The 27,094-nt window shown below is 40.7% G+C and overlaps 1 protein-coding gene across 2 annotated transcripts; it reads right to left on the reverse strand.

Annotated features, from left to right (window-relative positions):
- Positions 1 to 8,704: 8,704 nt before the first annotated feature.
- Positions 8,705 to 19,434, reverse strand: CASP14 (caspase 14). 2 transcript variants are annotated; one of them, XM_007489669.3, is made up of 7 exons: positions 19,152 to 19,434; positions 15,639 to 15,708; positions 15,270 to 15,419; positions 14,846 to 15,071; positions 14,291 to 14,416; positions 13,938 to 14,041; positions 8,705 to 11,747 (listed from the first exon to the last, which is right to left on the reverse strand). In XM_007489669.3, the coding sequence occupies exons 2-7, from the start codon at positions 15,669 to 15,671 to the stop codon at positions 11,643 to 11,645; spliced, it is 744 nt and encodes a 247-aa protein (XP_007489731.1). In that variant the 5' UTR covers positions 15,672 to 15,708; positions 19,152 to 19,434; the 3' UTR covers positions 8,705 to 11,642. The 2 variants fall into 2 exon arrangements, with proteins under 2 accessions (XP_007489731.1, NP_001087242.1); NM_001093773.1 differs by lacking the exon at positions 19,152 to 19,434 and having other exon boundaries at positions 11,643 to 11,747; positions 15,639 to 15,671.
- Positions 19,435 to 27,094: the final 7,660 nt, after the last annotated feature.

The following is a 27,094-nucleotide window of genomic DNA, read 5'->3' on the forward strand; positions in this document are numbered from 1 at the left end:
CTCATTGTGTTGATTTTGTTTGTGAAAAACCTTTTTAAAAATTATGTAACCAAATTGTTTTCTCTCCCGCGATCCTCTTTATATCTTGTTTGGTCAAGAATTCCTCCCTTATCCATAGCAGTAAAATATAAGGTTAGAAAAGTATATAAGATCCAGAGCTAAACTGAGAAATGAGTGTAACCTCATTGGTGGAGATCAGCTCTGTCTGGGTAAGAGGGGCAGAGTAGATTGTTAAGATTGGGAGAGAGAACAGCTTTCCAGTTTCTTCCTTTCTTGGAGCAGAGAGATCTGTCAGTGACAGGAGAACTAAGCCAATGAGATCCATAACTAGACTAAGTTATGATTGTACAGGTAAACCCCAAAACGTAGCTATTCATATGCCCAAATGACAACAATATAAATTGTTTATGTAAAAAAGTGTTTAGCATGTAATTGTATGTTTACTATTGTACATGTGAATCACAGCATGCTTAGGTATTTAACAATTTTGATGTTATGCTTATTTAATAATAATAATGATAGATAACATTTATACTGGGCTTACTATGTGTCAGGCACTGGGTTAAATACTTTAAAATTATTGGCTCATTTGGTCCTCATGCCAGTCCTGGGAGATTTGTACTGTTATTGTCATGAGCTGAGTATGGAATCCCTCCCAGGAAATCATGTCATTCTTTTCTACTCAAAATCCTTCAGTGGTTCCTCATTGTTTTTAGGATAAACTACACGTGTAATCCAAGAGTTTTAGACCAAGGGAAGAATGTAAAAACAAGTCCCAAAGCCATTGGAATGAAACTCTCCTCATTACTAGAGATCAATACCCTGAGCTTACATGAAGGGCAGGGCAGAGTTGACAACTGTAAGACACACAGAGAGATTTTCAACTTTTTCATTTCTTGAAATCTCTCCAAGTCTCTTAGAGTTCCTTCAGGTCTTTTTAGGCTTTGGGTACTGCTGGCTTCCAGCTTTCAGAGAGAAGATGGATGATGCAAACCTCACCTCAGGTTGCTGAAAGGAAAATAGGATTCTGGGAAGAAGCAACATGAGAGGATCTGGAAGTCTCTACCATGTCTCTGTTCCCAGCTTGCTGCACTAGAGACTTCAGAGAATTTCCCCTTGGATGAGATCTGAGACTCTCTCTTTTGGTTGAGCTGAGTTATATCAAACCCAGTGGGAGAGTTTCTTTGCTCTGTACTGTGTGGTATATGTTCTCCTATGTCTACTATCTTTGATTTATGTTTCAGTTATAATTCTATCTCAGTACCTCATCTCTCTCTGAAGAGCAGTGGGACCAAACTTGTAGCCCCAACCTCCTGCCTTCTTGGTAGACAATCAAGTCTTCTGGAGAAGGGTAGGAGGCTAAAGATATCTCTGCTGGTCTCCTTCAAGCCATACAAGGACATGCCTGTACAACATGTGGGTAGAGTTGGTGAGATATGGAAACTAAAGTGATCTTGTCTTCCCTCCTCTTGATAACTCTGCCTAGTCTCTCACACAGACACAGAGTATTTATTGCCAACAATGAGGAGAGTCCCATAATAATAGGCTTTGGGACTTGGATTGCACGTGTAGTTTATTCTAAAGACAATGAGGAGCCACTGAAGGATTTTGAGAAGAAAGGAATGACATGATTTCCTGGGAGGGATTCCATATTCAGTTCTATGGAATATTCCAAGCTTATGTGTTCAAATAAACAATTACTTGAATAAAAACACATACTCATTTTGACTCACTTTCTTTTTTTATAAAGATATGATCTTTTCTTTCTTTTTAAAACCCTTGCCTTCTGTCTTAGAAGCAATACAGTGTATTGGCCGAAGAGTGTGGTAAGGTCTAGGAAATGAGAGTTAAATGATTTGTGTAGGGTCACCCAGCTAGGAAGAATCTCAGACCAGTTTTGAACTCAGGACCTCTTGTCTCTAGGCCTAGCTCTTAAACCACTGAGTCACCTAGCAGCTCTGGACTCATCCTTTTTCAAAGCAGCCCATTCCATTTTTGGAATTCTTCATACTAAACTGAAATCTACCTGTTTGTAATTTCTAACCACTAGAGTTAGTTCTTTTAGAATTTTTAGTCCAAATAATGGACAATCTGATTGTATAAGTGGAAGGAGAAAACTGCCCACATTTAGTCATTGTTTAGATAAAATGAAGAGTAACAAGTACAGCCTGAGAATATTAGTGGAGAGGACTAATAATTCCAAGGAAATGATATCCAAGAAGAGGAGAAACAATTAAGTCTGGGATCTCAGATGTCAATATGTGAATGACTAAAGAAAGAACAGCAAACAAGGTTGACTAAAGAACCAACATAGTATAATGGAAAGAATTTGTATTGGAGTCAGTTAGCCTGGGTTCAAATAGTGACTCTGGCATGTACTATCTGTGTGCTTGGGCAATCAGTATCTTTGAGACTCATTTTCCTCATCAGTAAAATGAAGAATTTGGAGTAGTTGACTTTTTTAAAGCTATGTCCCTATAAGACAATTAGTTCAATTCTGTCCCTCATATCCTATATTGTTATCTTTTTAAATTATATACTCTTCCATAGTCATAGTCAAGTTGAGCCACATTCCAACAAGTTTGGAGTTACTTATGAAGCTGAACTGACCTCTTTGTATCTGTAAATATTCTTAGTTCACTGCATTAGAGCTATGCCTCCTTTTTGAAGAATTTGAAATACCAGAATTATATGTATTTATGTAGTCCGAGTTTTGTTCTTGAGAGTTTTTTTCTTCCTTCTTGATCTAACTTTCCCAACAAGGATCCAAATACTTACCTGGTACTACTCTCTTATCTCTTAACTCTAAGATGGGTAATCATTTCTTGGCAAGATTGCCATCATTTCTGCTTTGTTAATCAGTTTCTTAGTGGTCAGAAGCAGACTCAGAACTTGCCATAAATAAAACTGATTCTGATGAGGGGGAAAAGGAAGAAGTGTCTAAAGAGATTGGTATAGCTGAAACAAGACTGAACAACGAAATCAGGACTGAAACTGTGATGATTAATGAATCAGAGTCATCTTGGAGGCATGTCTCTAATGCAGTGCCCCAGGGATCTTACAGAACTAGGGGGGCTTGTGGAAAGAGCAAGAAAGTCAATTTCTGGAGACATGGGAGAAGGAACAAGAAGTTCATTTCTAGTACCACAGGACAAAATAATCCTGGAAAATTGTGTTTTGGCAAGGGAATCCTAGGGGCTATCACAGTACTCAGTACTTTTAGCCTTCCATTTATTTGGGAAGTGATTCCCTTCTTTCCATCTCAATCTTGGAATACCTAATCTCTTTAGAACAGTCAGAAAGGTTTTTCCTATATATTTCCTACTCTCCTCTCACATAGCCACCATTCTTAAATAAGACCATAATTGCCACTTGCCTGGATTTATTGCAATAACTTTCTGATTGGTCTCCCTGCCTCAAATTTTCCCCCTAGTTCAAATCATCATCCACTCAGTTGTCAAAGTGATTTTCCTAAAGCTCTGATATGACTATGTCATTCCTTTCTCTCCTTTTTCCATTCTCCACATTCACTCAATAAATTCCAATGACTGTCATTACTTACAGAATGAAATACTTCAAAATGCTCTGTTTAGCATTTAAAGTTCCCTACAACTTAATTCCTTCCAACTTTCCAGTCTTCTTACATTTTACTCCTATCTATATACTCTGTGATCTAGCAACACTGGCCTTCTTGCTTTTCTTTGCATAAGTGTCTTTACATTCTGTTTTGCTTCCCTTTTATGCAGAATCCTGGTCCTTGCCATCTGCCTTATAGCTGTGCCCTTAGATCCCTGGGGACTTTCTATCCACTCTACAGCTGAACTCTCTTTTATGTGTTTTCTTCTGCCTTTCTCTTGTGAAGATTGGATTTGGCTCTCCCCTGATTGTAACAATGAAGGTACTTAGCTCTTCCTTGATTGTGAAGATTAAATAGTAATCCCCTCTTTATTATTAGATTTTAATATCCAAAGTGTAAACACAGTACTTAAAGTTGAGTATGGACATCTACCCATTTTGAATTTTAACCACAAAAAGTTGTGAACACTCATTTCATACTTTGAGTAGGAGGTCTGTGACCCACATGTGAAAGAGTGGGTAGTCCTGGAGTGGAGCATCAGCTGTGATTGGTAGACATAAAATTTAGGGGAAGTGACTCAAGAGAAAAAGGTCTTTAAAAGTGGAAACAGAGATACACAGAGGACAGACTCTTGGACTTGGACAGAAGGGACACCTGGAGAGAAGAGAGATTTGAAGGGAGTCACTTGGAGTGAAGATACTTGGAGTGAAGAGGGACAGTTGAAGAGAGACTTGGAGTGAAGAGGGACACTTGGAGTTTGAAAGAGACACACTTAGAGTGGAGCCTGCTGGAGTTGAGGCTGATAAAAGAATCTGCTGATTGAACTGACAACGTGGTGAGTGAAAAGGCTGACTTCCTTCCTTGCCCTTTCTGGAGGCATGAGCCTCCAGGAAAGGCCCATCATCTTGAGACTCCTTTCCCCTGGCTGGGGCCTTAGAATTTCTACCTGGCTCAGCCAGAGCTTGTGCTCTCTTTCTCTCACTCTCTCCACTTTTCTCTCTTCCTTAATATCTTCCCTCTATTGTGAAATTAAACTACCATAGATTCCATTTTACTCTAGTAATTCATTTTGGGGATTTAGAAGTTAAATTCCTGGCAACCAATTAAATATTCAGTCCAACCATAAATTTAACAATCTCCTGTCTCCATCCCCCTACTATCAAAGTGTGAGTTCCTATAGAGCAGGGCCTGTCTAACTTTTTTTTTTTTGCTTGCATTTCCATTGGGGTGTATGGAGTATTCAGGGAGGACCAGCATATCTGGCATAAGGGCTTGCCAAGACCTTATTTTTTTAAACCCTTACCTTTCATCTTAGAACTGATATGCTTGTCTTAGAATTGATACTATGTATTGGTTCCAAGGCAGAAGACTTGTAGAAGACTAGTAAGGACTAGGCAATGGGAATGACTTGCCCAGGATCACACAGCTAGTCTGAGACCACATTTGAATCCAAGACCTCCTGTCTCCAGGCATGGCTCTCAATCCACTGAACCCACTAATTGTCCCTTGTTGAAAACTGTTCAGGGCTGCTCATTTACCATTGGTATCCACCTTGCACCAAGTTCTCATTTTTGGTGCAAGAAGATGCATGCAAGTAGCATGCCCAGGGGCCACCTCTTGGCAAAACTATTTTGGCATATGAGCTAAACCAGATTTAGGGTAGCCAACAGGACTCAGATCCATGAATTAGGTGAGTTATGGGGATATCTGTTCCAAGCATGTGAAGACTTCTCTTGGTAGAATGGTAGAATGGACAGGTGAGAATAATTTGTCCCCAAAATCATGGAGGTGGCTGAAGCTGGTGCTAAAGAACATTTAGAGCTTGGTCAGACATGGAAGATCCCAAGGCCATCCGCTGTATCCTTGGACTTCAATGATTCTGGAGGAGAGAATGAGGCTGGAAATTTTGTGCAACTCTGCCTCACTTAAATCCAGTTCATGAACAAGAGCAAGTGAAGGCATTACCCTGTGATGTCATTGATCCTCTTGAAAATTGAAGGAAAGGATGAACAACACCCCAGTGCTTGACACATAGTAAGTACTTAATAAGTACCTTTCCATTCATTCATTCATTCATCCTCTGGGCCTTAATTTCCTTACCTATAAAATGAAAGTGTTTGAGTGAGCTCATTTCTGAGGTCTTATAATTTAATGTTTTGAAGTCTTTTCTAGGTCTGGAAGCTTATCTTCTTTTTTCTCAGATGCTTCACATTGGTCATTCGAGGCTCTAAGGTCCACTAAATCTGCATATCCTGTATTTTATGTCCAAAGATTTTTTTTAAACTCTTACCTTCTGCCTTAGAATCTGCCTTAGAATCATTACTGTGTATTGGTTCTAAGGAAGAAGAGCAGCAAGGGCTAGGCAATGGGGGTCAAGTGACTTGCCCAGGGTCCCACAGCTAGGAAGTTTCTGAGGTAATATTTGAACCTAGGACCTCCTATCTATGGGCCTGACTCTCAATCCACTGAGCCACTCAACTGCACCCTCCCTCCTCTCTTTTTCCCACCCCCAATCCAAGATCTTAATGCATTCTAACATTTGGAGCCTTTGGGCTCTAAAACTGGGATTCTAGAAATCTTTGTGAACAACTCTTTATCCCAGGTATTAATCCCTTTTTGTCATTTAACCAGCAGCTTTGTTAGAGCGGTGCTTGCCCTAGAGGCATCTGAGTGTTCTTGCCAATTTACAGAATTACATCTCAGTTGAAGCCACAATGACTCACCACTTGTCCAGAAGATCACTTTCCCTTCCCTGGAGGAGCCCCAGAGCATTTTGAGAGCTATAGTGTGGGCAGGAGAATGAAGAATGTTATCTCTTCAAGGAAAATATTCCTGGGTTCCCTATTCCCCAAGGAAAAAAAAATGTTTTCTAGCTTCAGTGGCTACTGCATCTCTCTGCCAGAGAAGGGGGGGGGAATGGGAAGAACTCTATGTAGGAATCTCAATGCAGCCTGCCACGTTTGGATGCTACAATTTCAAGGGTTGTAGCAAATTCTGCCACCACAGCTAGAAGATGCTCAGGGATTGTTGTGTGATGGATGAACTCAAGATGATTCAAAATTATACCTCCTTCTCCCAGGTCCCAAGGGACAGTTAGGGTATTGATCCTTCAACAGTTTGGAATCCTGACAGCCCTGGGAGAATTCTGCACCCTGTCAATCATTCCTTGCATAGGTTTCATTCTCCTGTGCTACAGGGTCCAATTGTTCTTGACCATTGATACCCATTGGTCTAGGGGGAAAAAAGAGCTAATCATTTGCAACTCTCACTAAACTAAAATCCTTGTTCCAAAGATAATGAGTATGTTGTGGGAGTTAACCTTTCCTGGTATTTCCAAAGAATTCCTTTCCATCTGAAACTAGCTCCAAAAATTCATGATTAATAGATTGATATCATGGAGAGAGTTAGAGTGGAGTGTGCTTGGACTCTTTTTTTCCAATTCAAAAAAAAGAACATTCGATTTAGAGCTAGAATGGAGTTTAGAGTTCAGTTTGTAGAGTAATTCCTGTCTCCCATTTCACAGCTGAGGAAAGTGGGGGTAATTTCCCCAAGGTTTTTAAGTAGGGTAGTAAATGGTAGGACTGTTATTTGAACCTAGGCCCTCTAATTTTAAATCCACCTGGCTTCCTAGAACCTCATGAGACTTAGATGAAGTCTTTCATGGGACTCTAATCACATTTATAGATAATCTGAAATAAATACCATATGTTGGAAGACAGGACCAGTTACAGAAATATTTTGACAAGCTAGAAAGATAGGCTAATATGATAATATGGAATTTAATGAGGATAAATATAAAGTCCTATACTTGCATCCAAAAAATCAATTGCCCAAACACAAGATGTGCGAAATGTGTCTCAGCAGTTAATTCACGTGTAAAAGATATTTTAATGGTCTGCCTGCTGAATATGAGCCAGCATTTTTATTTCATGTGACCTTGTTGCCAAACATGATGAATATTAAATAACATCAGAAAAAGTAAAAATGACATTAACATACAGGGAAAGATTCCTTGTGATTATGAGTTACCCTTGAGTCGGTTGTCTGTGCACAGTCTGTCCCCTGATTGGTCAGAATAAAGGTGAGGCAGCTAAATAGGATAGATGATAGAGTGCTGAATCTGAAGTCAGGAAGACCTAAATTCAAATTCAGCCTCAGCTACCTACTAACTACTGTAAGGGGGAGAAAGGTTTTTTTTTTTTTAAATAAAAGGTTGGACTGAATTATTAAGAACAGGGTTGCCAGGAATTTAATTAATTCCAAAGAGATTTATATATTTAAAAAATATAGAAAGATTGAAGTAAGAAATCAGAGAGAGGATAGGGTAAGATATCTAGCCTAAGCACTACGTATTTTGCTCCTACTCCTGGCTATACCCAGGCAGTGGAGCTTAGTCCTTAGCCTGAGAGGCCTCAGCTTTGAGATGAGGACTTGGGGATGCAGGGAGCCTCTCTTAAGAGGAAAGGTCTCTTTAGAAAATCCAGGAAAGGAGTCAGCCTTTTTCACTCACCATGTGTCAGTCCAGAGGGAGAGATTTAAGATCAGTCTCACCAAGTACAGTGTCTCAGGGCCAGTTAGCAGATTCTTCACCAGCCTCCAACTCGAACTCAGAATTCCAGAAGTTGAAGTTTTAACTCCCTTTAAAAGACACTTTCTTTTGTGTCACTTCCTGGGCCTTCCTCCACTTTTACGTCTACCAATTACGGTTGAAGCTTTGCTTGTGACCTACGTGTGCAATAGTGGGTGATGCTGTATAACTCTGAGCAAGTCACAAATTCTATTTGCTCCTTTGGAAAATGAGTATAATAGGAATATCTATCTGCTAGGATAGAGTAATTTTCAAATTTTAAAATGTTATATAAGCACTAGTTATTATTATTATTATTAGATCAGAATTAGTAAAAAGCTAGAAAGAATAATAAGTAAAAGATGACATGCATTTCAAAAGCTATGCAATTCAATCTACTATTTAAATAAATAAATAAATTAAATTGTAAATTCCTTGAGGGTAGGGACTGCCTTTTGCTCTCTCTCTCTCTCTCTCTCTCCCTCTCTCTCTGTGTGTGTGTGTGTGTGTGTGTGTGTGTGTGTGTGTGTGTGTGTGTCCCCAGACTGGCACATAGAAGGTACTTAGAAATATTTTTTTATTGACTGATAATGAAAAAAGAGAAATAGATAGTAGAAATGACACTGATATAGATTACAATTAATGCCATTAGTAAAGTTTCACTGATTAAAATGATACCCAAAAAAGGATAATAAGAACATAGAAAGCTACCTTAGTCAGTAAACCCTTGACATTTGCCAAAAGGAGAAAAATGACTTCCAAAGGTCATACTTAGTTAGAATATTAGCTCTTTTATAAAATCTTATGAGGAAGGAGCAAAAAATCAATAAGCTTTTATTTAGTGCCCAGTACTTCTTTATGCCAGGCACTGGGGATAAGGATTGATCCTTTGTTTTCATTAGTATAGGGAATTCACAGATGGAGATGCTCCCCTTTCCAACATAAGCCAAAACCTTCTCTGAAACTTTTAGTCTTGAGATTCCTATAGCATTGAGAGTAAGGGACTTGCCCAGGGTCATATGGTCAATATGGGAGGTCTTGACAAAGTGAGCTCTTCTGACATCAAGACTGATTTATATCTATTATCCAAATGTTCTCTCAAAAAAAAAAAAGAAATAAGAAAGGGAAGAAGAAAGAAAAAGGAAAGAAAGAAGAAAAGAAAAAAGGTTATAATACCTAATATTCCCAGACAGTCACCTACCCAACTAACCAAGCCTATTCCTGCTTGGTTTTGGAGACCAGATGAGATTGGCTCCCTTAAGTTCAGATCTGATCATGCCACTCCCCCTCTAGGAGAGGCAGATACTTGGTAGGGAGAAAGGTGTGTATCTATAGCCCTGGCTCTCAGGAAGTCTGAGTCTGAAGAATTATTTGGGCTTTAGTTTGCTGTGCTAGTTGGTGGGGTCTAGACTAACTTCAGCACCAATATGGTGAGCTGTAAGGAATGGTAGACCACAAAGTTACCTAAAGAGGAATGACTGTCCAGATCAGAAGTGAAGCAGGCACTAGGGATACAGAGACAAAAAATGAAACAATGTCTGTTCTTAAGGAACTTCCATTCTGACTGGGAGACAATTTGTACACATACAAGTAGATACAGACCAAATACCAAATAAATAGAAGATAGTGAAATAAGATAGTTTAGGGATGGAGGGCATTATAGAGTTATGAGTATTAGCAAGATTTATAAAGTGTAGTTTGAGTTGGGTCTTGAATTAAAGAAGGTTAAAAAAATAAAACCCCCTTACCTTCTATATTAGAATCAATATTGTATATTGATTCCAAGACAGAGGATTGATAAGACTGGTCAAATGACACAGTTAGGAAGTATCTGAGGCCAGATTTGAACTCAGGACTTCTCATCTCTAGGACTGGCTATCAATCTATGAAGCCACCTACCTTCCCTGGAAATAAGGGATTTTTACAAGGTGGGGATGAGGATGATATGCATTCTTGGCATGGGAGACAGTGAGGATAAAGGCAGGGATAGAGTGTTGGGTACAAGATACAGCAAACAAAGTCAGGTCTGTAGAGTATAAGAAGGAGACTAATCTATAATAAAGCTGGAAGGGTTGGGGCCATGTTATAAGGAGCTTTAAATGCCAAGCAGAGGAAGCATTTATTAAGTAGTTACCAAATACCAAACACTGCTCTGAGAGCTTTTAGTTTATTTGGTCCTCTCAACAATCCTGGGAGGTAGATACTATTATTATTCCCATTTTATAATTGAGGAAACTGAGACAAATAGAGGTTGTAACTTGTCCACAGTCACACAATAGAATCAGAATTTGAACTCAGGTCTTTCTGACTCTAGGTCTAGTGAGCTGTCCACTCGACTATCTATCTGCCTCTCCTAGCAGGGGAGTGACCGGATCAGGTCTGAGCTTAAAGAAAAAAATTTTGGCAGCTGTGCAGAGTTTGTGTTGGAAAGAGAATAGACCTGGGGCAGAATTGCCAGTTTGGAGATTACTGTTCCACTTGAGAGGTAATGAGAGCCTGAACTAAGATGGTAGCTATGTGAGTAGTGAAAAGTCAGATATGAGAAATGTTTTGATGTAGAAATGATGGAATTTGGCTATTCTTTTTTGGATGCAGAGGATGAAGTAGAGTGAAGATGATACCAAAGGTACAAATTTTAGTGTCTGGAAGGATGATGATGCCCTCCAGGGAAGTTTGGAAGAGGGATGGGATTGGGGTAAAAGTTTCACTCAGCTTCAGGTCCAATATTCAGTCATTTAATGAAAGCATTTAATGAAATCATTACTGCTCTAGAAATAAGTTATCATCTTCTCTATTAGTGATAGGATTCACACAGGAAACAATTCTAGACAGCATAGAAGCAAGCGTATAATGCTGGGTATATGGGACAGATTGTGTATTAAGTCAAAAGAGGCAAGATCAACATGGACTGGAGCAATCAGGAAAGGCTCTGAGGAGGTGGGGCCTGAGCTGGGCCTTGGAAGATAGATAATTCTTCTTAACAAGCATTTATTAGGCACCTTATGTGTGCCGCATTCTGTGCTAGGCACTGGGGGTACAAAGTCAAGAAAGAAAAGTCTGCCTTTGAGGAGGTTACATTTGCCTATGGAGTTCCAGTATGCACACTGAAGCAACTAGCCTACTTGATCTGGGGTATGGGAGGGGGCAGGAATGTGGTGGTCAGGGAGACAGAGGGAAGAAGTAAGTGTGATGTGGAGGGGTAAAGAGACCAGTCTAATTGAAGTAGAGGGAGAAAATAAGGTTGCAGATGGAGTATAGGATCAGATTGTGGAAAGCCTTGAATGCCAGTTGGGAGTTTGACTTGATAAATGCCACGTTTTAGGAAGATGAATCCATTCTGATGCTTTTCTGTGGCAAAAGGGTGACTCTGGGTACTTGAAGGCTGTGTCATTTGGCCACAAACTGGAGAGGGTCTATAAGTATAGGTCAGTGATGGTCAGCCTAATTAAGACCAATGGAGTACAGAAGGTTAAGATCCCTCATCCAAGATCCCTCCCATTATTGAAGATACAACAGTTTTCGGAGAGTGCTCTGGACTTCAGGGTTCACTTTCCTAGGCTTGCCTTCTTCCATCAGTTCAGCATCAGCCATGCGCCGAGTCACCTGTATGGACATGGAAATTCAAGATGAGTCTCAGTCTCTCTTGTTGGTCTTGTTGGGGAGTGGCCATTACTAGGGCTGTTGGCAGGACCTCTATCCAAGTAAGACCCTGGGAATGTCAGAGGCACTCACAATGTACATAATGGGGGGCGGGGAAGTAAAGGTTGCCTTTCCCCTAAACTCCTCAGTGTGGTCCTGGCTTAGACTACCATGAAGGGGGCTTCTACTTTATTGGATGGAGAGATGGCAGCAGAGGTGGGGAGAGACTAGAGTTTATGAAGGGAGAGTTCCAGGTCTGTCTGCCAGGGAAAGTCATTAGCTGAAAGGATTCTGAGGTAGGGACAGGAGAGGAGGAATAGGGAGGAAGAAAGAGAAAGGAAGGAAGAAGAAGAGAGGAGGGAAGAAGAAAGGGAGAGGGAAAGGAAGAGAAGGGAAGAAAGAAAAGAAGAAAAAAGAATGGAAAAATTAAGGTGAGGAAGACAGAAGGAGGTTGAATTAACCAATCAACAAGCATTTATTAAACATATGCTTGCTAGGAGGTATTAGAGATTCAAAGACAAAAAGGGGATAATTCCTCAGGAAACACATCCTACAATATGAGGATTGGGTATCTTCAAAGATGTCTAAATAGATAATTATACAGTGATTTGAGCTAGGGACATTAACTAGAGAGAGGTCTCTTGAAGGAGGAGGTACTGGAGCTGAGTTTGGGAGAGAGCTAGGTTCTAGAGGTGGAACTGAGAAGGGAGAACAGCCCATGTGAATGTACCTAGGTAGGATGTAGGCTCTCAAATATAGGGAATGGTAGAGTAGAGCAATCTGGTTAGAGCCTCAAGTTGTTGAGGGGAAATCATGCATAATCCACCTTGAAAAATACATTGGAGCCAGATTATAAAAGGTTTTAAATGTGAAATCGAGGAGTCTGCCCTCTATTTGGTTGTCCATTAGTTTTCAGCTCTGATTGACTCTTCATGACCCCTTTTGAGATTTTCTTGGCAAATAAACTGGAGTGGTTTGTCATTTCCTTCTCCAACTCATTTGACAGATGAGGGAACAGAGGCAAAAAAAAAAAGTTAAATAACTTGCCCAGGGTCACACAGCTAAGAAGTGTCTGAGGCTGAATTTGAAATTGGGACTTCCTGACTCCAGGCCTAGCACTTTATCCATTGTGACACCTAACTGCCCTGTGTTCTATTCTAAAGGCAAAAGGGAGCCACCAAAGCCCCCTCTACTTGTCCAGTGCTCTTCCATGTTATTTCCCAACATGTACTCTCTGATCTAGTGACACAGTGTCATTGGCCTCCTGGCTGTTTCATGAGTAAGTCACTCTGTCTCTTGGCTCTGGGCATTCTCTCTCTGACTGTGTCCCATGTCTGGAGTACTTCTCCCTCCACTCCAACGATTGACTTCCCTGGATTCCTTTAAGTCCCAGATATAATCCCATCTTCTACATGAAACCTTTCCCAACTCCTCTTAATTTTAGTGTCTTCCTTCTGTTAATTATTTCTATTTATCCTGAATAGAGCTAACTTTGTATATATTTGTTTGCATGTTGTCTCCCTGAGTAGATTGTGAGCTCTTTGAAGGCAAGTACTGTCTTTTGTCTTTTTTTTTTTGTATCTCCAGGGCTTAGCACAGTTCCTGGCACATAGTAGGCACTTAACAAAATATTTATTGAGTTGGATTGATTGAATTCTTGAACAGTGGACTGACATGGCTGGAAGCTTTTGGATATCAAGATGAAAAAGAGGAAGGGAAGGTTGGAGTTGGAGGGGATAGAGGTTGGGGAGGAAAGAGCTGAAGACTGAGGACATGGATGAATTCTTACAAGGAGGGAGGTAGAGTTGGGAAAGCTATTCATTGATGGAATCATAGCATTTATAGCTGAATGTCAGAGAGCATATCTAGTGCAGTATCTCCATTTTAGAGATAAATAAATTGAGGACCAAAAATGTGACTTGCCCAAAGTCACATAGCTAGAAGTTACATAATTGGGATCTGAGGTCCAGCTCTAGTGCTCTTTCTTATTTCCCTTTTCTTCTTTCTCCCATCCTCCTCTGTCCAGCATCCCATTCTTTTTCATGTTCCCTAGCCTCAGAGGGACAGGATTTCTGGTCTGAAAGATGAAAGTCTCAAAAGAAAGGGCCTGTAAGAAGGAAAGCTTTGGGATTCATCCATTCCTCTGCCTCTTACCTCAGTTAGGAGATCCAGGATGTTGCCTTTCATGTTAGTAAACACATCCACCAGGGTCTGGATGAAAAAGGAACCATCTTCTTCATGCCGGTAGGCAATGTACCCTGGGAAAGCCAAGAAGACCATTTGTATTATAAGCAGGAACAAGCCCTAGAAAGTGGATTGTATGAAGGAGATATTGGATCTTAGAGGAAAAATATAGGGGAACAATAGAATTGTCCATGATTGGGGGAGAGGCTCATGGGTAGGAAGTTGGGGAGGCACAGGAGGGCCACAAAGGAAGAAATGAGAAAGGTTATGGATAGGGAAGGTAGGGAAGGAGAATTTCCAGGGAGAAGATGGGCAATCCCTACCTTCCACTGTGGCATAGACATGCAGAGAATCTGAGAAAGTTGGGAGTTTGGGAGGTCGTTCTTTTGCCAAGAGGACATCTCCTCCAGATGAAGTTGGCTTCACCACTTCACCAGGATCTTTCTGATCTAAAAAATACATGTGGAGACATCATTTTCAAAACAAAGAGTGAGGTAGGAAAACATTTTAGTCCTAATAGGGCTCAATTATGTGAGAATACCTGAGAATGGGGAAAGTAGGATGTGGGAACAAATGCTGGGTTTGGGGCTGTGCTGGGTCATATAGGTTGGACTTTGTGTTCTCTGGATTCTTTGGATTCTAGGATCTGAACTAACCTGGATTCTTAGTGCAGAGATTTCTAAAATCTCTGTGTTCCAAGTCGGGGCTCTTAGCTATGGGCACTGGACTCTTTGGGTTCTGGGCACTGGGTTGGGCTCTGTTGAACTCTTTGCTATGCTGGGTCCTAAGCTCTGGGCTTCATGCTGAGCTGAGCAGGTTAGAGAAATTCTGCCTCCTCCTCCTCCTCCTCTTCTTCTTCCTCATTTTCCTTTGCTTACCTCCTCTGCAGGCTTGTACAATGAACACCTTTGGCTTGCCCCGTAGGGCCCGGCAGTTCTTGTTGGTGAGCATACAAAAGAGTTCATCCAGTCGAATGGTATTGCCATCAACCCCTTGCAATATGCCTTCCTCACCATGGGCCATGAGCACTACAAAGCAGCAGCTCACTGGGTCTTTCATCTGGTCCATGTCATCTCTGAACTTTTCCAATTCCTCCCAGAAACCCTGTCAAAAGATACTCAAGTCTAGAGTTCTTGCCTGAGACAGGTCCAGAGGGTTAAAGGGTTAAGATAGCTCAGAAACCACCCAAGTGAGTGTCTGAGGAAGGGAGAAGAGGAATCTAGACCCCCCCCCCCCACTTGGGTTGGAACCATCCCTCACCAGAACCTTTGGGGAAGGGAAGTATTGGGAATGGTGCCATACCTTAGCTGGAATATTCCTCCTCACTGTGTTCTTAAAGTTCAGGGCCTTGAACATTTTCTCTAGGGCTTGCACATCAGTTTCTGATCCAGCTCGGTTCTTGGTGATACACAGGGTCAGAGCCAGACGGGCATCTGACATGTTGTAAACATCCTAGGGCCCAGACCAGGTCAGGAGTCAAGGGCACGATAGGCCCAGGCACCTTTTTCCTCCTGGGCAGACTTATTGGCTTTGCCTTCATCTCCACTCCCCATCCTCAATGGAATTCCTACTTTCTTCCCATCTCTTCACCACAAATCCCAGGCCCTCCCCACCATCAACCTCATTTTATGAACTATGACTTGTCCATTCTTACACCCTGAATGAACCCACCTGATCTGAAGTATACTCAGACTCTGAGCTCATGTCTCTTCTCACTCTTGTCCTTGGCCTTAGGTTGGATCTTGAAAGAAAAAGCAAGGAAATGGAGCTGGTACAGAGGAATTGGGGGAAGGATGCAGATATAGGATACAGAGACTGGAAATGTTTCGCATTGCATTCAACAGGGAAGTTGAGTTGATGTGAAAGTCCTTTTCTCCTCTTTTTAAAAAAAATTGTTGAAATTTTTTATTTACCATTGTGTAATTAGAATTTTGTTACCCTAAAAGACTGTTTCCCAGAATTCCTCTTTCATTCCCATGTTATGTCCTTGTATTTTGTACATAAAGTTTCAGGAAACCCATCCCTTGGGGCTCTCTTTCTTCTTCTCTTCCCCAACTGGATCAGGATAAACTTCTCTTTACTCAGAAGAAAGTTTTTACTTTCTTCTACTTCAAGTGAGTATTAATAAATTTTATAAAATATAATACTTGGAGTTATTGGATGTTAATTTTAATCTCACATTTTTGGTGACCACAAAGAGACTTGAACCCTCAATCTTATTACATGTATTAACACATTTCCCCTCTTCCACTTTTTTTTAGTAGAGATCATATACAGTGTAATGTGGAGGGAACAGGGCTCGGAGTCAAGAGTCCAGTGATGCCAGATTTTGTATGTGATTTTAGGCAAATCCTTTCATTTCTCTTGTCTTCAGTTTGCTCATTTGTCTGAAACAAACCATCTCTCATATCCCTTCCAATTTTGATGCTATATCTATTATCTCTTTTTCTACATTACAGAAAAAAATGCCTGACAAGTGACAGATTTTTTAGAGTCAAACATTTAGAGCTGGAAGAGTCAAGTCAAGAAGCATTTTGTGCTTTTGGGTGCCAATCTCTGGGGTTTGAAAAGAAAGACAAAAAAACATGATCCCTGCTGCCTGCAAGGAGCTCAAATTCTAATGGGGAAGGTTACATGCAAACAAATGTGCACATCCAAGATAGATATAGTGAAAATGGAAGGTAATTTCATGGGAAAGACACTATCCCAGAGGAGAAAGAAGGAATTGTCAAAGACTTCTTGTAAAAGTTGGAATTTGAGTTGAAACTTGAAGAAAGCCAAGAAAGATAGTAGAGGAGGTAAGACAGGAAAAGACCTTAGAAATTACTTAGTTTCTGTCTTCTTCATTTTACAGATGGGGAAAGCAAGGCTTAGGGAGGAGGCCTTAAGAAACAAAAACAAGGAGAGGTGAAAGAATGAATCGATTGACCAAACAATGAGCTCTATAATAACTAAAACAAGCAGGCTCTGCACTAGGCAGTGGGTATAAAAAGTCAAAATTCTGTTGTCAAAGTGCATATATTTGGGGAGGTGTGTTGGGTTGGAAGGACAACAATGGGTACCTATATGAGTGTACAAAATAATTTTTGCTATTGCTTAGTTGTTTTTCAGCCATGTCTGCCTCTTTATGACCTCATTTGGGGTTTTCTTGGCAGAGATACTGGAGGAGTTTACCATTTCCTTCTCTGGCTCATTTTACAGACTAGGTAACTGAGGCAAACAGAGTTGAGTGACTTGCCCAGGGCCACATAGCTAGTAAGTGTCTAGAGCTGGATTTGAACTCATGAAGATGAATTTTCTTGACGCCAAGCCCAATGCTCAATCCCCTGTACTAACTAGGTGCCCTTATACAAAGTAAATAGAAGATACATTTTGAAGGGAAGACCTTGGCAGCTGGGAGGGATTACCAAAGCAGAGATCACCAAAGGCTGCAAATAGAGAATGGTGCTTGGGGAGAGTTTTGAAGGAAACAAGGGCTTCCAAGAGATGGCAGTTACCAAAATGACTTTCCTAAAGTGCAGGTCTTACCATGGCACCCTGCTCCACAAAAAAACTCCAGTGACTTCCTTATTGCTTTCAGGATCAAATAGAAAATTCTCTTTGTCTTTTAATACCCTTCACAAGCTGATCCCTTCCTACATTTCCAGGCTTCTTTTTTATTTCCCGTCACATATTCTAGGATCTAGTAACAATGATTTTCTTGCTTTTCCTCAATCCTGACTTTCCATTTCTAGACTATCCTCTGTTCCTAGAAAGTGTTCTGTTCTCACCTCTGCCTTCTGGTTTCCTTGGTTTCCTTCACGACTCATCTGAAATCTGTGCATCTTTGCCAGTCCCCAACTCCACCCTGTCCCCTTTACTGTGAGTGCCTTCCCTCTATTTATCTTCTCCATATTTTTGTATATACAGTTTTTGCATGTTGTCTCCCCTATGAGATTGTGAGTTCCTTGAGTGCAAGGACCACATTTAAAAAACAAACCAACACACTTTTATCTTCTATCTTAGAATTGATAGCAAATATGGATTCCAAGGTAGAAGAGCCATATGGACTAGGCAATTGGGGTTGACTTGCCCAAGGTTAAATATTTAGGAAGAATCTGAGGTCATATTTGAACTCAGGATCTCCTATTTCCAGGACTGGCTAACCACGGGTCACTTAGCTTCCCCAGGGACCACATTTTTTCTTTCTTTATAAGTCTTGCACTTAGCACAGTGTAGCACCTAGAAAATGCTTAACAAATGCTTGTTGACTGACTGGTGATCGGGGAAAAGGCATTCGGGCATGGGATCTGCCACTGCAAAGACACAGGGGAAATAGGTGGAGAGTTACTTGTGTGAAGAAGAGCAAGAAGGTCAGCTTGGCCTCATTGGAGAGCTTGCACAGAGAGGGAATGTAGAAACAGGGCTAAAAAATATAGAGACAATGGATACAGTCCTGAGAGAATAATGCCAGGAAGGCTAAAAACCCAAATGAGTAAAGACCATGAATACATGAATATAGCAAGGGAAGCAGCTTAAAAAGGTACATTGTGGGCAAGAAGAGGGAGAAATAAAAGATGGGACTATCAGGAAAGATGGAAAGAGCCATTTTGGGGTTCAGAGCCACATTGACTCATTTCGAAGCTCTTCCAAGTCCACACAACCTTAGCTTTCTCTGCCTCAGGGGACACACACTTGCTTTCAAATTCCCACCTATAGCTTTGACTCATGATTATGATTCTATTTTCAATCCATTGTCACGACGCCTTCTCCATCACATCTATTTACTGAAATTTTGGAGTCCCAGTTCAAATGTCATCTGCCCCAGAAACCTTCCTGACTCCTCTGGTTGGGACTCCTGAATGATCTGAACCCCTAGGACACTCTCTAAACCCCCAGGACACATTGTCCCTCTCAGGCAATTTTGTATTGTAGTAATTTGCAGATTAATCTTACATCTTTGTGTAAAGAAAAGACTGCGTACTTTTCCTCTGAATCTCCCATAGGACCCAGCACGGGGCCCTGCCCAGAGGAGCCCATGGGTAAGTACATAGTTCTTGAATGAATGAATGACTTGCTCTGACCTGGTTTTAGTCCCATCAGACAAGGATGCTTTTCCCAGAAGGGAGAAGAAGGAGCAGAGAAGAAATAGGTCAAGAGGAAAGAATCCCTTGAGCAAATCCCGGTATGGAGGGCTTCACTTACCTACTCTGAGAGCAGCAGCCCCACAGAGATGGGTCAGGAAGAAGATGGTCTTGGGGAAGGAAAAAGGAGGCTTCAGTCCTGGTCCTGAGCCTAGGTATTTGGTGTTGGAGACAACCCAGGTCACAGGTGCATCATCAAATTCCCTCCTTTTTCTGTGTCTCACCTTTGGCCACACTGCAGAAGAAATATGCCTTGTGTTGCGAGGAGAGAGTCCAGTCTATATTAGGCTGGCTGTCACCTTGACTGCCAGTGACTTTAATGCTCTTCCTGACTTCCTTTTGTACTAGTGGAGAGAAAAGGAAACTCCCTATACAGGGGCCTGAATAAGGAAACTCGGCTAAATGCCCAGACAGGCAGGCTCTTGCCACCACCCAAACAAGGCTCACCCAGGACCTACCGCCTGGGGGAAGAATGGCAAAACTAGGAGCACTGAGGCCAAGAATCTTGAAATTTAGCAGTTCACAGACAGTCTTAAGAGCCTGCTCACTCGAATGACTTCTATCAGTCAGGTCTTCAAAATTTAAATTTAATAAACATTTATTAAATGTTTCATGTGCAGAACTTTATCATCTCCTCAGCCTCTTCCATCCTTATCTTCTCTACCTTTCCCATTGTCTACCTTTCTCCCATCCCCACCCTTGTCATCCTCCCCTTCAGCCTCACTCCTAACATCTTCCCTCTCCTTGACATCAGGAGATTCTGGGATATTTATATTTATAAATTCATAAATTTTATTATCACCATCATCTATGCCTTGCCCACAGTTGTCTTCATTGCTCTCATCAGCAATCTCATCCAGAATCATAGAAAAGTTGAATAATCATGCCTTCCCCCATCATTTAGTATCGTTGTTGTATCTAGCCCTGAACAAAACTCAACCCTTTTTGATTTTCCTCTCTTCCTGGTTCTCTTTCCCTCAGTTTATTCTTTCCACTATGTTATCTTTCACACCCTAATGAAGCTGCCCAAATCCTCAATCTTCTTAATTCCCAATCTTTAAGGTTTGGGGTACCACTTTTTAATAAGGTCATTGATAAGCCAGGACCCATTCAAAGTGGAGCAACCAAGATGAAGAAAAGATTTGATATAATAAAGGAACTAGGGATGTTTTGCCTAGAGAAGTAAAAGCTTTGAGGAGACACAGTAATTCCCCTCAAGTATTTTAAGGGTTTAAATTCATTCTGCTTAGCCCAAGAGGTCAGAAGTAGGAGTAGAGAGGAAGATTCCAGTTCATTATATGAAAAACATTCTAAGAATCAGAGCTAACCAAAATTGAGGTGGTCAGATTGAATGGTAACCAGCTTCTCATTATTGGAAAATTTCAAGGAGTGGCTGAATAATTACTTTTCAGAGATACTGTAGAAGGGATATCTCTCCTAGGTGGAAGATTTGGTTAGGTGATCTGTGAGGAATCTTCTAACTGCTGTTTTAACATCATTCCTCATCTAAAGTTTGGGGTGCCTGGGAAGCCAACCTGTAGAAGCAGCCTACTTAATCATAGAATTTGTGAGAAATGACAAATAGCTGGATGCACTGTCGTTAGGGAACTGCAATGGAGAGATGAGGAGCCAAACTAAAAATGAGGTTGTCTTCCACAAATCTGGGGGATGATGTGTGCTGGGATGAATTCCAATCTTTCTAAGATGGTGAAAACTCTTTTAAGAGTTTATTAGGGGGGCAGCTGGGTAGCTCAGTGGATTGAGAACCAGACCTAGAGATGGGAGGTCCTAGGTTCAAATCTGGCCTCAGACACTTCCTTAGCTGTGTGACCCTGGGCAAGTCACTTGACCCCCATTGCCTAGCCCTTACCACTCTTCTGCCTTGGAGCCAATACACAGTATTGAATCTAAGACAGAAGGTAAGGGTTTTAATAAAAAAAAAGAGTTTATTAGATTGAGAGCTAAAAAGAACCTTAAAGGTAGTCTAGGCCAAACACTCCCTTCAATTTTATAGGTAAAGAAATTGAGGTTAAGTACTGCCCAAGGTCACACAAGTTAGAGTGTGTGGTTGAATTGGGCCTTGAACCCCAGTACTCTAGCCAAATATTCTTTTCCACCCACCAGTCAGGTTTCTCTTCTATATTCCTTTTTGTAAGAAGGAGGGGAAAAAAGAATGAATCAATGAGCTTGAGGCAAAGAACTGAGGTGAGAGAAATCTCTAAATCAGTTTTGGAATATTCTGAAAAAATTATTTGATTCCCATATGGGGCCATGGTATGGAAGTTCAGGACAGTGGGTAGAGTACTGCCCATCCAGTATGAGGACTTCAGTTCAGATCTTGGCTCTATCATTTATATTCTCTTGGCCTTGGTTTCCTCTCCTTTAAAATGAAGAGGTTAGGCTAAGATTCTGTCCAACTATAAAATCTAAGATTCCCTCATCTCCATAGGGGACAGGGAATTAGGGATTAGATGAGGCTGTTCTCAGAACCCAGGAAGCCAAGAAAGCAAGGGGCCAGAAAGTTTGGGCATCATGATTTGGGGTTTAAGGATTAGGGAAATTCAGAAAACAGCAAAAGTTAGAAATCCTGGGGCCCCGGGAAAGGGTTCTAAAAAGAAGTATTGATACCCAGAGAATTGGACCAGTGGTATAGAGACACAAGGCTGGTTCTTTCAGAGCAGGCATCCCCTATTGAATCATTGAGCTAATCCTGGAGAGCTCAGTTGTGAATTGTGAGGCAGTTCCTGCAGAAGATGAGTGTCAGGTCCCATGGTTCTTGACTGCCAGCATCCCATGGCTTTTGCCCCAAGCATGTTCAAGAGAATAGGGAGAGCTGAATGGAATCATTATTGCTGGAAGTATATGTCTGTTTGAAGACCTCCAGATACTTCCATTACATCCCACTGCATGTGACTCTCCTGAGGGAGACATAGCATAGGGAAACATAAACACAGACATACAGGAAAATTCCATGATGTACCTGAACTCTCCAGAATCCACACAACATTCTTCATTTAATCTCTGGCATTCTTTACCTCTCCTTTCTGATAACCAGGAAGAATAAGGATTAGTTTAGAATCACCAATCTAAATAATAGCCTGGGCTATCTATTAGAGGCAGAATTAGAGCACTGGTGTTGGAGTCAGGAAGACCAGAGTTCAAATCTAGCATCAGATACTCACTGGCTGTGTGGTCTTAGGCAAGTCATTTAATCTTTGTCTCAGTTTCTTCAACTGTAAAATGGACATTGTAACAGCATCTAAGTCTCAGGAATGTTGTGTGAATTAGGTAGTAATATTTGTAAAGTGCTTAGCACAGTAGCTGGCACATAGTAGAATATATATATATACATATATATATATATATATATATATATATATATATATATGTTTATTCACCCCTTCCCAAGCTCTAGTTTTATTCCTTGACTACAGAAGATGAGATGAGAGAGAATAGGACCCTCCTCAGGGTTATTACTAGCAAAAATGCTTGCCTTCATCTTTTCTTCTCCTTCTTCTTCTCCTTCTCCTTCTCCTTCTCCTTCTCCTTCTTCTTCTTCTTCTTCTTCTTCTTCTTCTTCTTCTTCTTCTTCTTCTTCTTCTTCTTCTTCTTCTTCTTCTTCTTCTTCTTCTTCTTCTTCTTCTTCTTCTTCTTCTTCTTCTTCTTCTTCTTCTTCTTCTTCTTCTCCTTCTCCTTCTCCTTCTCCTTCTTCTTCTTCTTCTCCTTCTCCTTCTCCTTCTCCTTCTTCTTCTCCTTCTCCTTCTCCTTCTCCTTCTTCTTCTTCTTCTTCTCCTTCTCCTTCTCCTTCTTCTTCTTCTTCTTCTTCTTCTTCTTCTCCTTCTCCTTCTTCTTCTTCTTCTTCTTCTTCTTCTTCTTCTTCTTCTTCTTCTTCTTCTTCTTCTTCTTCTTCTTCTTCTTCTTCTTCTTCTTCTTCTTCTTCTTCTTCTTCTTCTTCTTCTTCTTCTTCTTCTTCTTCTTCTTCTTCTTCTTCTTCTTCTTCTTCTTCTTCTTCTTCTTCTTCTTCTTCTTCTTCTTCTTCTTCTTCTTCTTCTTCTTCTTCTTCTTCTTCTTCTTCTTCTTCTTCTTCTTCTTCTTCTTCTTCTTCTTCTTCTTCTTCTTCTTCTTCTTCTTCTTCTTCTTCTTCTTCTTCTTCTTCTTCTTCTTCTTCTTCTTCTTCTTCTCCTCCTCCTCCTCCTCCTCCTCCTCCTCCTCCTCCTCCTCCTCCTCCTCCTCCTCCTCCTCCTCCTCCTCCTCCTCCTCCTCCTCCTCCTTTTTTCTTCTCTTCCTTCTTACTCTCCCCATCCTCTTCCTCCTCTCCTCTTCTTTCTGTCTTAGTAACAACTCTGAGGCAGAAAGACAAGGGCTTGGCAAACAGAATTAAATTTATTCAAAGTCAAACAGCTAGGAAGTGTGTATGAGGTCAGATTTGAACCTAGGTGCACCCAAATCCAGGCCTGGTGCTCTATTCACTGAGCCACCTATCTTCCCCATCCTACCTTTTTGATAAAGATAGAAGACAAGGTAATGAAAGGTCAGGGCTGATGGGAAAGTAGAATTGGAGGAAAGAGAGGCAAGGATGATTGTTGTTTTCCTATATTTATCTATAAGAACTGTTCAAATGTCTGTCCTGTAATGCTATGCCCTTTGCCCTTTCCAGTTTGTTTATTCCTGTGTAAAATGGGGACCTCTAGGGTCCCCTGAATATGAACACAGGGTCTGGGCTTATTTGTGCAGCTTTGATTGTGCTGTTAGGAATGGTCTAATGAGAAAGGAAATTGAGTATTCAAAGTACCTGGATTTTGATTTGTTTTTATCAGTGACTTGGATGAAGCTATAGAAGGAATGTTTATTGACTTTGTAGGTAATACAATTGTAGGAAGGATAACCAATGTATTTTATGACAGAGTCATGATCTGAAGAAATCTCAACCAGTTATAATAATAATAACTAACATTTATATAGGACTAAGGTTTTCAAAGTGCTTTACAGATATGATTGGCTTAATAGAATGAGATGAACTTTAATAGGAACAAATATATGTTGATCTCAAGAAATCAATTGTTCAAATACAGGACAGAAAAGGTGTGGTCAGGCCACATTTAAGATGAATAAAATCTGGGCATTTTAATGGACTGCAAGCTCGATTTTGGTAATGTAATATGACCACCAAAGAAGCTCAATGCCTTGGATGGGCATTAAGACCACATCTGGAGCTCCTTATTTTAGGCAGGATGTCATATTTAGAAAAAAGACCTTGAAAAACTGAAGTATAACAAAAAGTTACCAAACTGTGCATATCTGAGTCAGAGCTACTATTATTATACCCCAGAGGCATTCAAGAAAGGGGGAAAGGACCCCTATATTAAAAAAATATTTATAGCAACTATTTTCCTAGTTTCTATTTCTAAACTAATTTCATTGAAGCCCCAGACTGGCAATGAAGAGGGGTGTTACCTTGTTGAGGAATGACTAAACAAACTGTGGTAAATGAATGTAATGGAATATTACTGCGCCATAAGAAATGATGAAATGGATAGCTTCAGGGGAAAGTGGGAAGACCTTTATGAATTATTGCAGAGACAAGTGAGTACAACTAGAACGATTTATGCAGTGATAAGAACATTATTGAGGAAATACAACTTTTAAAGACTTAAGAACTTTATCAATGCAAGATAAATTACAGATCCAGAAGAGTGAAGTCAAGAAACATTTATTGAGTCCCGATATGTGCTAGCATGCAAAAAAAAAAGGTAACTATAGCAATAAAAAAAAAACCAAATTGAAGACTTAAGGTGAATTACATGTCACTCACCTCCTGCCAGGAGGCAATGAACTTTAAAATGCAAAATGAGATATACATTTTTCAGGGATAGCCAATGAAGGGGTCTGTTTTGCTGCATTATGTATATTTGTTATCAGGGTTCTTTTCTTTTTGTTCAATGGGGGTATGGGAAGGGAGAGATATATGATTATAAAAATAGATAAATAATTGTTTAAAAACTTAATCATGTTTAGAGGAGGTCAACTTGCTTGATGAGTCTCAGGGGAAGGTCCTGCTGATGTTTTGCATGAAGGAGAGAGCAAACTTGTGAAGGGGAGAGACAGGATAACTGTCCAAAGAGGATTGAGAACTGGGACCAGTTCAAATCCAGGCTCAGATACTTACTAGCTGTGTGTCCCTGGATAAATCATATACACACTTTTTTCATATAAGTCTCAGTTTCCTCATCTTCAAAATGGGGATAATAAGAGCACTTATCTTTTAGGGTTATTGTGAGGATAAAATGAGATCATTTTCGTAAAGCTCTTAGCATAGTGACTGACACATAAATGCTTGTTTCTCCCCTTTCTTTAATTATTCAAAAGGCTGCAATCAATCTTGTTCTACTTGACTCCAGAGACCAGAACTAGGAACAATTGATGCAGGTTCCATATATAGTTTTGATATCAGGAAAAACTTCCCAACAATTAGAGCCATACTGAAATGGAATGAGCTGCTTCCACAGGAAGCAGGTTCTCTTTCCCTGGTTGACCACTTGAAGGGCAGGTTAGAGAAGGGAGTAAAGTTAGAGTCAATGAGCCTTGATGTTTCTTCTAGTTTGGAGAGTATATTTCTGAGGGCTTGAACCTCTTTTGGGAAGGAAGGGATGGAGGGATGGTTAGAAAGCCAGGCTTCAGAGAGAAGACAGGATTTTCATGGATCGAGAACAGTGGGTAGGGCACTTCTGGAAAGAGAGCAACATGGTGTCATATGTTGGTGACAGAGAAGCAAGGAAGAGCAAGGTGTGTTCTTATGACAACAAACTCAACTCACCCAACTGGAGTAGACAATTGGATATTGAGAAATGAGGTCAGGCAGGTGGGGTGGAGTAAGTTTGTGAAGGGCCTGGGAAGTCAGCATAGGTGCTTTGATTGGTAGGATTAGGGTAAAAAACCCTCAACAGCTTCAAACATTGGACTTGGACTCTGTTACTGGCTGACTCGTCATCTCCCACCTCTCAGTTTCTCCATATAGAAAATAAAGGGACCAGACTATATGATCTCTAAAGTACTTTCCAGTGCTGACCATTCAACCTACCTCTTATTTATTTCTTTTTTTTTCAGTTACATGTAGAAACAAATTTTGACAATTGTTTTCTGGCATTTTAGGATTCATATTTTTTTTCCCCTCCCTCCCACTTGAAGTGGTAAATAGTCTGAGAGAGGTTTACCACTGCTTTCTTGCAATACATATTTCAATATTACTCATGTGGTAATAGAAGACATATCACAATATAATAAAAAGCTTATGAAGGAAATAAAGTAGAAGATGCCATGCTTTGACCTGCAAAAGACTCCAATAGTTCTTTCTTTGGGTGTGGAGAACATTTTTCACTATGAGTCCCTTGGGGTTATCTTGGAAACTTGCTTTGTTGATAATTCTTCATACTGAGGAATTCAGTAGTTTTGAGCTGAGGAGAGACATGACCATTGCTGAGCTTTGGGAGCATGGCTCTGGGGGCCTCCTTAGTCTCTATAGCACCCCTAATCCCATGCACTTCGAGAAGGAGGGGAAGAGTAGAAGGTGGAAGGAATGGGATTTTTTAAAATCTGAGATTGGGAATGGGGGTGAGGGAGCTCTGTCACCATTCTAAGTTTGCTTCTTGTAGCCATAGCTCAGAATGTCACAAGCTCCAAGTATTGTCTGTCCTGGTGGAATCATAGATTCTCAGAGTTAGGAAGTACCTCAGAGGTCATTTGGCCAATCCATCATGGAAGAGGAAAAGTAGACATTCACTCTCTGCCCAGAGATCTTTAAGACCTGGGAACTCCCACTGAGGGAGCCCATTCTGACTCAGGCTCTTCCACTGATAATCTATCCTTCTCTGGCCCCAGGGATTCTCTGTACAGCTTCTGTTCCCTTGATATAGCATATAGGGCTCTAATCATATTAATGATCCCTTTGACTTCAGCCCCCCAAAGTCTTTTGGTTCCCCTAGGGATCTATATAGAGCAGAGTCTTCA

The sequence above is a fragment of the Monodelphis domestica genome, chromosome 3 (genome assembly GCF_027887165.1).
Source record: "Monodelphis domestica isolate mMonDom1 chromosome 3, mMonDom1.pri, whole genome shotgun sequence".
Classification (NCBI taxonomy): Eukaryota; Metazoa; Chordata; class Mammalia; order Didelphimorphia; family Didelphidae; genus Monodelphis; species Monodelphis domestica.

Excerpts from the sequence above, each read along its gene's own strand:
- CASP14 (XM_007489669.3), bottom strand. The coding sequence starts at position 15,671 with ATGAGCTCAGAGTCTGAGTATACTTCAGATCAG. Across the intron at positions 15,420-15,638 it reads CTGAGTATACTTCAGATCAG|GATGTTTACAACATGTCAGA; the intron begins GTGGGTTCATTC and ends TCTGGGCCCTAG. Across the intron at positions 14,042-14,290 it reads TGTCTATGCCACAGTGGAAG|GGTACATTGCCTACCGGCAT; the intron begins GTAGGGATTGCC and ends TGGCTTTCCCAG.